The 13,570-nt window shown below is 47.0% G+C and overlaps 1 protein-coding gene across 1 annotated transcript in view; it reads right to left on the bottom strand.

Annotated features, from left to right (window-relative positions):
• Window positions 1-1,719: 1,719 nt before the first annotated feature.
• SEC11C (SEC11 homolog C, signal peptidase complex subunit) overlaps window positions 1,720-13,570 on the bottom strand; it is a 69,979-nt gene continuing 58,128 nt past the window's right edge. Inside the window, exons 5-6 of the mRNA XM_068271855.1 lie at window positions 5,003-5,060; window positions 1,720-2,006 (exon numbers count right to left, since the gene is read on the bottom strand). Of these exons, the coding sequence (XP_068127956.1) occupies window positions 1,953-2,006; window positions 5,003-5,060 (112 nt within the window). The 3' untranslated portion in view covers window positions 1,720-1,952. The remainder of the gene's footprint in view (window positions 2,007-5,002; window positions 5,061-13,570) is intronic.

A 13,570-nucleotide genomic window follows, 5' to 3' on the forward strand; every position in this document is an offset into this window, starting at 1 on the left:
TCTGCGGGGGACCATTAGAAGGCCCGGGTAAGTTCAGCTCATTTTCCCCCAACCCCCCTACAGTATCCCTGAGACCTGGACTCTTGCACAGGACAGAAGAAAACAGCGAGAAATGCACCCTGTATGTATTTAGAGAGTTTAGCCTGTCTAATTCCCCCTCATCTGTGACTAATCACAAATGTAATTTGACCTCTCAGCTGGCTGCCTCGGCAGAGCAGCTAATTTGTAATCACAGGATGTTAACCCCATGTCTGCTTCCATAAAAGGAGGAAGTAGACACACTGCAGATTTATTGCAGGATTTGTACAAGCTGTAACAAAGAACTGTTCTTTAAAAGATAAGCAACAGCTTAATAACCTTTGGAGTTCTGAGTTCAAGTCCACTTTCAAATTATGCCTGGTCTCCCAAAATGCTCTGGGAGAATTCCGCATAATAAACAGCCTAGGCCAATCACTAGGAGGACGGGGCTCATAGCAATATATAGATATAGGAAGTGTATCTGACGCTGAAACCAAAAAAATGACATCCTCAACTGCTTGCCGACCGTGTCACGCCGATGGGCGTGGCTGCGGCGGCAACCCCAGGGCCGCCTAACGCTGATCGGCGTAACGTCCTTGGGGCTAGTTTTGCAGGAAATATCTCCGCTTGGTAGGCAGAGCCTCCCAGCGCAGATCGCCCCTCGGAGACTGTTAGACGGCGAAACTGCCATCTAATATACCTGTACAGCGCTGCGATCTAAGGCAGCACTGTACTGGGGACAGCCATGTGACACAGCTGTCCCCCTGGGGGACACAGAAGCGATCGGCGGTGATAGTCTGAAGCCTATCACAGCCGATTGCAGTGATAGGCTGGCGGGGGGAGGGCGGGACTGGCAGCAAAAAAAAAAAAAAAAAGGCAAATTTATTACTATAATAAAAATATTAATATTTGTCACAAAAAAAAAACTCACTGGGGAACGGTCAGACCCCACCAACAGGGAGCTCTGTTGGTGGGGAGAAAAGGGAATCACTTGAGTGCTGAGTTGTGCGGCCCTGCAGCGAGGCCTTAAAGCTGCAGTGGCCTATTTTACAAAAAATGGCCGGTCTTTAGGGGGGTTTAACACTGTGATCCTTAAAGTGAACCAGAGACGAAGCACCCTCATGTATTTTACCATATATATTAGTGGGAACATTAGAGAAAACACCTACCCTGCTTTCTGTTTCATTCTGCACTGCACAGCTTGTTTCTTATCAGACCTGATAAAATCCCCGACTGAGCATTCAGTCTGGCTTTGCTACAATGGCTCAGCTATAATGATTCCTGAGCAGAGCCAGCAGGGGGCAAGCTTGGGCTTGAAAAGACATCAGAGAACACAGACTGAGCTATAAATATTCCTGAGCAAAGCCAGACTGAATGCTCAGTCGGGGATTTTATAAGGGCTGATTAGAAGCAAGCTGTGCAGTGCAGAATGAAACAGAAAGCATGGTAGGTGTTTTCTCTAATGTTCCCACTAATATATATGGTAAAATACATGAGGGTGCTTTGTCTCTGGTTCCCTTTAAGAGGTTAATGATTTACTGCATTCTACTGTATATTACTACAGTTCCTCTAACTGGGTACCACGCTCACCTTCCCTTCCATTATCGCCACAATACTCCTCCATCAGCATAAATCCGCCCATAAACCCTGAGTTCATGTCTGCAAACAGCCCCGTAAAGGAAAAAAGAAAAATCACCAACATTCGGTGTTTCAGTGTTTTATTAGGTCACAGTATTAGAAAAGCGCTGCATCATCAAACCTGACATGAAACTGGAAGAAAGTAAGATTGGTAACAGTAAAATAAATAGCAGTGAGTGTGACTTGTGACCGCTGCTGTACAGGTCAGCGACGCCTGACCCACCACGCCACTCCTGCACAGAAATAACCTCCTGACAGAGCGGCTCATTGTCTGTCCTGCGATTGCCGACTGAAGATTAGGATTCACGTTTTAAAAGTACAAAAGCTCCCATGATGGCCAAAACCGCGTACTGGAAATAGAAAAGAAAACACGTTACACACGTGCAGGAGTGGAGTAACTTTTTCATGTATGTACAAGACCACAGCAGACATACAATTAAAGCAGCAGCGTATGGTGCCGTGTCTGCCATAAATTTTGCAGTGAGATCGTAACATTATTATTTATTATTATTTATATTATGTTATGTTTCAACCTAGTGCAAAGAATGCATCTCATTCAGGCCACTTGCACATTGGCTGTGTTGCGTCACTCCGCAGTTCTCTCCCCCGCTGCAGCTTGTCGCAAAGGACATGCAAGTCTATGAAGACTTGCACAGTTGACATAATGCAAACAGGGCTGGTCCTGGACATTATGCTGCATGAGGTAAACTTGCGAGGATGCTTTCCCCCCCCCCCCCCCTTTCCTGATTTGAAATGATTGCACAGCACCCGACAATTTGCACCGCATGACTAAAAAAACCCCACTCATTATAGTTAGGTAGGTAGCCAGGTATAGGTGCGCCCTGTATAGGAAGCCAGTAATAGGTGCCCCGAGTAAAGGAAGCCAGGTATAGGTGCCCCAAGTATAGGAAGCCAGTAATAGGTGCCCCAAGTATAGGAAGCCAGTAATAGGTGCCCCCTGTATAGGAAGCCAGGTATAGGTGCTCCCTGTATAGGAAGCCAGTAATAGGTGCCCTGAGAAAGGAAGCCAGTTATAGGTGCCCCCTGTATAGGAAGCCAGGTATAGGTGCCCCCAGTATAGGAAGCCAGGTATAGGTGCCCCCTGTATAGGAAGCCAGTAATAGGTGCCCCGAGAAAGGAAGCCAGGTATAGGTGCCCCCAGTATAGGATGCCAGGTATAGGTGCTCCCTGTATAGGATGCCAGGTATAGGTGCCCCCTGTATAGGAAGCCAGGTATAGGTGCCCTAAGTAAAGGAAGCCAGTAATAGGTGCCCCCTGTATAGGAAGCCAGGTATAGGTGCCCCCTGTATAGGAAGCCAGGTATAGGTGCCCCATGTATAGGAAGCCAGGTATAGGTGCCCCCTGTATAGGAAGCCAGGTATAGGTGCCCCCTGTATAGGAAGCCAGTAATAGGTGCCCCCTGTATAGGAAGCCAGTAATAGGTGCCCCCTGTATAGGAAGCCAGTAATAGGTGCCCCCTGTATAGGAAGCCAGTAATAGGTGCCCCCTGTATAGGAAGCCAGTAATAGGTGCCCCGAGTAAAGGAAGCCAGGTATAGGTGCCCCCTGTATAGGAAGCCAGGTATAGGTGCCCCCAGTATAGAAAGCCAGGTATAGGTGCCCCCTGTATAGGAAGCCAGTAATAGGTGCCCCGAGAAAGGAAGCCAGGTATAGGTGCCCCCAGTATAGGATGCCAGGTATAGGTGCTCCCTGTATAGGAAGCAGAAATAGCTGTCCCCAATAAAGCAAGGCAGGTATAGCTCCCCCCAGTATAGGACGCCAGGTATAGGTGCCCCCTGTATAGGAAGTCAGTAATAGGTGCCCCCAGTAAAGGAAGCCATGTATAGATGCCCCAGTATAGGTGCCAGGTATAGGTGGCTCCTGTATAGGAAGCCAAGTATAGTTGCCCATAGTATAGGTAGCCAGGTATAGTTGCCCACAGTATAGGTTAGCCAGGTAGGAGCCCTAGTAAAGTTATCCAGGTATAGGTGCCCCCCCAGTATAAGTAGCCAAGTATAGTTGCCCTCAGTATACGTAGCCTGTAACAGAAAGTTACTAGCGCTGCCTTCACCCTTGAAGCCGTCCCAAAGACCCCACATCACCTGACGTCTGGTGCGAAGCCCCACCTCCCGGAACAAAAATGCAAGGATGTTTACTGGAGTTTACTACATCTTGGCGTTTTTCTCCAGGTAGGAAGGGGAGGCAGGGCCACGCACCGGAAGTCAGGTGATGCAGGGTCTTCAGGTGGCTTCGAGGGAGAAGGAAGCGTTGGTAACTATAACTTTCTGTTACAGGAAGGCTGCTGGATTTTAATTTTAGCCTGGAGATGCGCTTTAACCGTTTCAGCCTGCGGGGATTTTTCACCTTATGCATCAGAGCAATTTTCACCTCCCATTCACTCACTAATAACTTTATCACTACTTAGCACAATTTATTGATCTATATCTTGTTTTTTCCGCCACTAATTAGGCTTTCTTTGGGTGGTACATTTTGCTAAGAATAATTTTTTTGTAAATGCATTTTAACAGGATTAATAAGAAAAAATTGAAAAAAATCATTATTTCTCGTCCATTATAGCTTTAAAATAATCCACGCTACCATAATTAAAACCTATGTATTTTATTTGCTCGTTTGTCTCAGTTGAGACCCCATTTAAATTTTGTGCCTATCACAATGTATGGCGCCAATATTTTATTTGGAAATAATAGTGCATTTTCCGTTCCATCACTATTTACAAGCTTATAATTTAAAAAATGTTCGTAGTATACCCCCTTCAAATGTATATTTAAAAAGTTCAGACCCTTAGGGAACGGTTTTGTTTTTGTTTTTTTAATTGTAATTTTTTTTTTCCATTAAAAATTGTATTTGGGTAATATTTTGGTGTGGGAAATAAACAGTAATTGTTGTTTTACTATTTGGCCACAAGATGGCCACCTTGAGTTTTTTTTTTTCTTCTTGTGCTTTTTGCTAACCGGAAGCACAAGGAGGACGCGGAAAATGTTATTTGCAGAAAGACTGAAGCCTCTAGTAAGAGCGCTTCGGTTTTTCTGCTGGGGACACGGATCGGTGATCGGGAACCATGTTCCCGTTCACTGATCCCGGGGCTACCGGGGGACAGCACGGGGGCGCGCCCGCGGTCGCGGCACCGCAGCAGAGCAGCCGTCTGGACATGAGTATCACGTCTGGGCGGCTGAAATGGTTAAGATACACATTCATCTTCACCTGCTTTCATCAGCCTGCATCTCCTAAATTACTAAGGATAGCTTTTTATGTCTGTATTTTATCAGCATTTGTTCCGTTTCGGTTTGCTTTAAGGAAACACGAAGTTTTTTTTTTTTTACACTTACCTTAAATTTGGGATAATCATTCATCACTATAGTTACCATTCCGACATATGGCAAAAACCTGAAAGAAAGAATAATAAGATGAGACAAGATGTGGGATGAGGCACAATGACTACTGAGGTACATACAGCTTGTCTGTATCTGAAAAGAATGACCAAAGATAGCAATAACCTTCTCAAAGAGCACCTTCCCATGATCTAAAACCAATCCAAAACAAGCAACCCACGTTAGAAGACACTAGCCAATATATCCATGAACACAGGATTCAATCAAAAATTATCACATTGCCTGGCGATCGGGAGTGAATTTTTCTGAAGATTGACTGAAAACAACCCAAAAAAGGATCATATTGATTGGTAAGAAATCAGAGGTAGAGGTAAATATCAGTCACACAGGGCTGTGAAGTCGGAGATGAGGAGTCGGAGCAATTTTGAGTCGGTGGTTTCATTAACTTGAGGTGTCAGAGTCGGATGATTTTAGTACCAACTCCACAGCCCTGGTAAGTATTAGACAAAGGCAGGGGTCCCCAAACTTTTTAGGTCAAGGGCCGGGTCAACATACTTTGACTGTAGGGGGGTAGGAGTATACAGAAAAACATTACATTAACCCTACGTAGTGTAGACAGCACCTGAAACACAATCCCACACACACACACACCATGCAATCAGTGTTCAAAATATATACTATATTTTCAAGTCCCCCCAAAACAGCCCCCTTTCCCCAGTAATTGAAAGAACTGCAAATTATCCACCCCTACACACGCGTGCACACACTGCTTTTATAGTACCCGTAACTAACCCCCCCCCCCACCACCACCACCACCACTACAATGTTTTTGCGCACCAGACAGTGAAGCATACCCAGATGACAACCTGCCATACATTTGGACAGCAGTGCCACCTAATTCGGAATTGGATTGGAAGCCAGCGAATTATTGCTTTCTGGCTTCCATGTGGAAACGTTGTGCCAGCACTGCTGCCGCATCTATAAGTAATACATTTTGTGTGTGGAGGGCCGGTAAAAAAGCCTCAGGGGCCGCATTCGGCCCGTGGGCCTTAGTTTGAGGACCACTGGATTAATGAGTCGGAGCAATTTTGGGTACCTGGAGTCAGAGTCGGAGGTTTCATAAACTGAGGAGTTGGAATCAGATGATTTTTGTACGAAACCCACAGCCCTGGTCCCACACACCTATGTGCTAATCAATATAATCTGAAAGAAGCGACAACTTCCTTGATTGGAAAAGCCATGGTAGGTCATTTTGTTCATCTGCGTTCCTGACCAATCGTAAATTGATTGAAATGATTGATTTCCTGAAAGATTAGTGAAGGATCACCTTGTGTGCGCCAGGAGTTAAAATGGGAGTGAATTCAGATCTCTCCTACTGTCCTCTCTCCAGCATTGTGTGCTGCTGATCCCAGCTCTATTCACTGACCTACTCATATAACAATTAATGACTAAAGACCTGTACACACTTCCAACTTGGGTCACTCGAAACAATTGTTCAAAACCATTTGGGGCACCTCTGCCAATTGTGTATGGCGTTTCCCCAGTACCCACTGACAGCTCCCTTTAACAGGCATGCTGGAAAATCATGGCTGATCGCTATAGTGTATGTATCAGCAAGGCACCTGTAGACCCCTTACACAATCCCCCTCCCCCTCCCCCCCCCCCCCCCCCCCCCAGCAAATAAGGCCAGCACACTTTGATCAGCTAGTAGCTGAACAGCTTGTATGTCTACATCTCCTGGACCACACCAGCACAGCAGCAGCAAAAGGGCTTACCTCCTCACCATTGGGTCTTTTCGGTGTTCCTGCTGCAGACACTAGGTGTCACTGTCCTCTCTATATTCCTCTGAATTGTGAGCTGCATCAGTTTGAGAAGAAGGCAGAGAGGACGGTGACAGGCATATATGTAAAAAAGTCGCCTGGAAAAAAAGAGCGCGGGGGATTGCTACAAGTAGAATATCGGTAAAATTACAGATATTCTACTTCTTAATTCCAATAGTAATTTTTGCCAATATTTTAAGAACCCTCTATCTGCCGATGTACAACCCTAAAACCACCCTCTACCGATGCCTAACCATAAAACTTCCCTTTACTGATGCCTAACTCTAAGACCTCCCTCTACCAATGCCTAACCCTAAGACCTCCCTCTACCGATGCCTAACCCTAAGACCCCCCTCTACTGATGCCTAACCCCAAGACCTCCCTCTACCGATATCTAACCCTAAGACCTTCCTCTACCGATGCCTAACCCTAAAACCTCCCTCTACCGAAGTCTAACCCAATGACCTCCCTCGACTGACACCTAACCCTCCCTCTACCTTTGCCCAATCCTAAGACCTCCCCTCTACCGATGCCTAAACCTAAGACCTCCCTCTACCGATGCATAACCCAAAGACCTTCCTCTACTGATGCCTAACCCTAAGACCTCCCTCTACCAAAGCCTAACCCTAAGACCTCCCTCTACCAAAGCCTAACCCTAAGACCTCCCTCTACCTATGCCTAACCCAAAGACCTTCCTCTACCAATGCCTAACCCTAAGACCTCCTTCTACCGATGCCTAACCATAAGACCTTCCTCTACCGATGTCTAACCCTAAGACCTCCCTCGACCGACACCTAACCCTCCCTCGACCGACACCTAACCCTCCCTCGACCGACACCTAACCATCCCTCTACCTATGCCCAATCCTAAGACCTCCCCTCTACCAATGCCTAACCCTAAGACATCCCTCTACCGATGCATAACCCAAAGACCTTCCTCTACTGATGCCTAACCCTAAGACCTCCCTCTACCAAAGCCTAACCCTAAGACCTCCCTCTACCAAAGCCTAACCCTAAGACCTCCCTCTACCTATTCCTAACCCGAAGACCTTCCTGTACCAATGCCTAACCCGAAGACCTTCCTCTACCAATGCCTACCTCTAAGACCTCCTTCTACCGATGCCTAACCATAAGACCTTCCTCTACCGATGCCTAACCCAAAGTCCTCCTTCTACCGATGCCTAACCCTAAGACCTCCCTCTATCGATGTCTAACCCCAAGATCGTCCTCTACCAGTGCCTAACCCTAAGACCTCCCTTGACTGACACCTAACCCTCCCTCTACCTATGCCCAATCCTAAGACCTCCCCTCTACCGATGCCTAACCCTAAGACCTCCCTCTACCTATGCCTAACCCAAAGACCTTCCTCTACCAATGCCTAACCCTAAGACCTCCTTCTACCGATGCCTAACCCTAAGACCTCCCTCTACCGATGTCTAACTCTAAGACCTTCCTCTACCAATGTCTAACCCTAAGACCTCCCTTGACCCACACCTAACCCTCCCTCTACCTATGCCCAATCCTAAGACCTCCCCTCTATTGATGCTTAACCCTAAGACCTCCCTCTACCGATGCCTAACATTTAACCCCCCCCCCTCCTCCTAACATCAACCTACCCCCACCGCAAAGAAAGTAAAATTTGGGCGCCTAAAAGCACCCTATAAAATCGCAAGCACTATGCCATACCAATGTGCAAATTGCGGTATTGCATAGTGGCATGCCTCCGCATCCACAATTTTATCAGTAGCCTCCAGGCATCCAAACTTACTTGCTTTGCCTCAAATTGCGCCTATTATAAAAGCTGCGATTTGCACCAAAGAAGGTAAATTTAGGCGCCTAGAGACGCCCGTTAGCAGGCACTGAGGCATGCCGAGCACCTAAATTTCCTTCTTTGAATAGGCGTCCTTTTTCCATAAGAGCTCCTGTGCCCTTTTTTCCTGTTTGGCAGTGACACCTAGTGGCTGCAGCGGGAAAGTCAAAGAGACCCGACGGGACGAGGAATGCCCAATCACTGCCGCCACCCTGATCTGTAGGTCTGGATGAAAGGACACAACCAGGGGGGCTTAGGAGGGGGGCCTGCTGGAGGAGAAGGATGGAAGAAGCCGAAGCATCTTCTCCCCGCCAGGCTCCCATAGTAATGCCAGTAACCTTATGTTACAATCCCTCTTCCCAGAAGGCACTGCAGGTGGCCAGGCACCTCTGAGTCCCCAGGGATATGGGCAGAAGTTCCTGTGTGGCATCATGACTACATTTTCATGACTGATTCTGTATGTGTATTTTTTTGGGGCCTAAGTGAAATATATGTGTGTTGAAAGAAAAAACTCCTGCCCATCTGCTAAGGCGCACTAATATATTCAAGGATGGTAATTATAACTGTCCCTCATCGTCAAGCACACAGCGCCAGGCATTATCAGTTTAACGCCGCTAAGCGATTTCCCAGAAGATTTCGGCTGGTAATTTTAGTCATTTAAGTGAGGAAGTCGCCCCATTGTGGGCCTAATTACATAGTTTTGTCTCTTCCTTTGGATCATATTGCTACTTAGCTCTACAGCCTCGGGAATTACATCGGAATGGTTTCAGAAAATGGCAGCAGTAGAGCTTGTTGTGCTTCTGTACCCCCCCCCCCCTGCCCTCCCGCTAAGCAATTCTCTCCGGATCTCCTCCGCCGCGCAGGCTGCAAAATCATCTCGCCAAAAACTCGCTGCTTGCTCACTCGTGATTTATACCGGCGTTCTATTCCAAGGCTGCTCTTTCATTGCTGTTTCCATCACAGGAACGTCGTTTGTAAAAATCCTCCACTACTGATGCCTGTTGCAGCATAAAACTGAGGCGGATTTATTTAACCCTGCCTGAGACTTGCACCTGATCAGGACATGCAGAAGTGATGCGAGTTATGGGCCAACACCCGCTCCATCTATTGTATTCTGTGTTACTGGCCCTACATACATTAACCTCCCTAGCATTCTGGACGAGCTAGGAATAAAAAATTGTTTGAAACACGCAGCTAGCAAAGTCGCCGCCGCTTGCCGCCGATCCGCCGCGTAGTAGGGCCCCCCCCCCCAGACCCCGTGCACAGCCTGGCCAATCAGTGCCAGGCAGCGCTGAGGGTTGGATCGGGACTCCCTATGACGTCACGACGTCATTCCGTTCGTCGCCATGGCGACGCGGAAAGCCCTCAAGGAAATCCCGTTCAGAACGGGACTTTTTTTTTTTTCTTACATTATTTATAAATTAATTAGGGCCCTTTCCCACTGCTAAGTGTGTTTCCCAGAGCTGGATTTCTGGATAGGCAAAAAAGGCCTGAGTCTTGGGTGGCTCCAGCTTGAGGGGGCACCTGGACATGAAGGAGGGGCTGCTACATATGAAAGAAAAGGCTGCTAATGGGCAGCAACACATGAAAAAGGAATGCTGACGCCCAAGGGAATTATACAGGAAAGATAACGTATAGGGAAAAAAAGAGGTGCCGAAAGGATTTAAAAAAAAAAAAAGTTTAATATAAGGAGGTCAAGGTGGACTTACCTCCTCCAAGCCGACACAAGATACTGTTGATATTATTCAACACAAATATCTATTTACATCAGGGGTCTCAAACTCGTGGCCCGCGGGCCATTTGCGGCCCTCGATACAATATTTTGTGGCCCTCGCTGGCAAAAGCTTCCTTATGGTTTTCTTCAGTGCTCCCAAGTAATCCGCCGCATCCCCGCCGCTAAGCGAGGGCTGCAGAGCCCCCAAATCGCCCGGGGGGCAATCCGCCGGCATTTCCTGGAAGGGGCAGAGCTTTCAGCTTCAGCTCTGCCCCTCCTGACGTCAATCGCCGCACGGATCGTCGCCTCTCCCCGCCCCTCTCTGTGAAGGAAGAGTGAGAGGGACGGGCAGAGGCGGCGATGCGCCGCGATTGTGAAATTCCTTATGCAGCCCAGCCTCATCCTGACTTTGCCTCCTGCCGCCCCGCAGGTAAATTGAGTTTGAGACCCCTGATTTACATACTCCAGAAAGTGCAACGCCTTTCCTAGGCATATCTTTCCTCAGGCTTTGAACTGAGCACATAACTCGCGCAAGCTTGATACCAGACTTGCATGAGTTACATGCTCTGTTCATAGCCTGAGGAATCGGGATATGCCTGCGAAACGCGTTTCACTTTCTAAAGTATGTAAATAAATATGTTTGTTGCATTATATCAACAGTATCTTGTGTCTGCTTGGAGGAGGTAAGTCCACCTGGACCTCCTCTTATTTTAAACTTTTTAGCGATTTTTATCCTTTTGGCACCTCTGTTTTGCCTATATTACCTGAGTCCACCCTTGGTGGAGGGGTGTTGCCCCTTTCTTACGATCGACAGAGAGTGACTTCTTAATCCTGATTGGGGAAAGGTCTAATCTCCCCACCTGCCATTACAGTGTTTGCCTGGAAGGTAACCCTGGTTTGTGAGTATCATTACATACTTGCTTTTTCACATCCATTTACCAGTACATACTACACTATATCGGGCTCCGTGTGTCTGCTCTTTGTGTTCTTTGTGCAAGAAAGAAAAGGGCTGCAGCACATGGATGAGGGGGCTACACGTGGAATGGAAGTGGCGCTGCTGCAAATGGAAAGGAGCCCCAACACACTGGGCCTACCGGCGTAAAAGATGCATGCATGTTACAGAGAGAGAGAGAGAGTGTGAGTGTGAGAGAGAGTGTGTGAGTGTGTGAACTTGCACTTCCTGGGGATCCAACATGCAAACGCAACCTAAGCTGCTTGATTTATGCAGCTCAGTGTACTGTGGACAGCATAGATATCTACACTACAAAATAAGCGCAACTTAACATAAGAGAGCAGAATTTCTGAGGACTCTGGGAGACCAGATGTTTCTAATCAAACATTTAAAGGGCATGTGCCTGTTAAGCTTGGAGGTGTAATCTCCACAGTCAGCATGCAACACATAAGCTGACGTGAAGGAGGTACACACACCAGCACAAGGAATCAGGATATCCCCAGTTTAGTGGAGGAGAGGACTGACTCCAATAGGAGATTGTGGTGCACAGAGCCGGTGCAGATCCGAACAGCCACAAACAACACTTTCGTAATAACGTCTCAGCGCAAAGTAGCGCTGAGCGCATAAACCAGGACTGAGGAGATCAGGACAGGTAGACAGAATGAACGCTTGCTTAACTAGCCACTACTTAGTGACAGCAAGCGTCCACAATAAAACAGACTGGAATGAGGTAGCCAATGCGTTTGCAGCGATGGCGTGCCTCACCAAGACAGGACAGGATAGTCAGGAAATAGCAGGATCAAGATAGATGAACGTAACACAGATAAATATACAATAAGTATGATTTCCTAGCGTATTACAATTACAGCTATCAATGAAACTATTTGTAACGTCTGACTAACATATGTATATATCGGCAATGAACCGATATATGACATAAGCAGGAACTCTGACTAAGACTGGAGTAATACAGGGAACAGGACTCAGAAGGATTCGCTATCTCTTCGCAGAGATGAACGCAATCCACAAACAGGACCAGGAACAGGATAACTAGCTCAGCGTGCTGGAACGCTGAGTAACGGAACACAGGATATAAACAGTTCGTGTACGTATATATCAGCGACACTGATGTATCAACGTAACACGAATACAAGGAAAATAATAAACGTGCAAGTATGCGTATATATTGGCGATGAACCAATATATGACACAAGACAAGCAAAGTAACAACTTCTAGAAACAAGAGCAGAACTAGGAGGACTCGCTGACCCCTTCGCAGGAGTCAGCGCAGTCCACACGGTCTAGGAACGAGGTGGGGCACAAGCAGAGTAACAGACAGAATCTGAGACTATGGTAGCCCATGAGGCATTGCAGGAAGCAGTTCTTTATACTGAGGTCATCCAATGGGAGCAGACCTGCAGACTCCCACACAAGTGAATGGTAATTAATCACAGGCTGATAGCAGGAAAAGGCAGACAATGATATGCAGCCTGCAGGAAAGGGATTACCCCTCCATTGCAGCAGACAATGTTTGTGTCCACAAAAGCATATTAAACTGTCATTAACTTCAGAGCGACTGCAAATGGAATCAGTAACTAGTTTAAGTGCAAACCAAACTATGCAAGCAAATGCATGTAATGACATTAGAACTGCTTGGTTTGCAATACCACTGCAGTCAGCAGTAAACGCTGCAGAAGCGATCATAACAGTGCCCTTCTGATCAGTGTGCAGCCTCCGGAACACTGTGGTCAGCAGCACTGGGGGTCCCAGATGTTAACGGACCGGGGGTCTCATAACCTACCTCTGTGTGCCAGCGACGTCACGTCACTCCCTGTTTCGGAGCACCACACTTTCGTCAGGGGCATTACTGGCTCGCACACGAGTTTATATACATTGTGAATCTTTTTCGTTATGCTAAAGATGTCAGGGGTCATCTCTACACAATTTGGTCACCGTGGGGTTGTGATCCGGTTGATCCAGTGACATTAGTCGGCTCCACTCAGTCATTACCCTCACTGTTATTATTACTACATAAGAGCAAAATTCTTTTCACACTCTTGTTGTTTCTAATCACTTCGGAACACACAGTAAACATTCCCCAGCGATACACCTGCCAGCAGTAAAGAGGTCGCCCCCTGTGATAAATTTCACAATGCAAATCAGGGTTAGACTTCTTTTACACTGAAAATCGCAATTCTGGATTTCCGTTTCAGATATGCTATTCCAATTTTCACTAGATGCTCGTAACACAAGAAGAAAAGCACAGAAAA

The sequence above is a fragment of the Hyperolius riggenbachi genome, chromosome 1 (genome assembly GCF_040937935.1).
Source record: "Hyperolius riggenbachi isolate aHypRig1 chromosome 1, aHypRig1.pri, whole genome shotgun sequence".
NCBI classification, from domain to species: Eukaryota; Metazoa; Chordata; class Amphibia; order Anura; family Hyperoliidae; genus Hyperolius; species Hyperolius riggenbachi.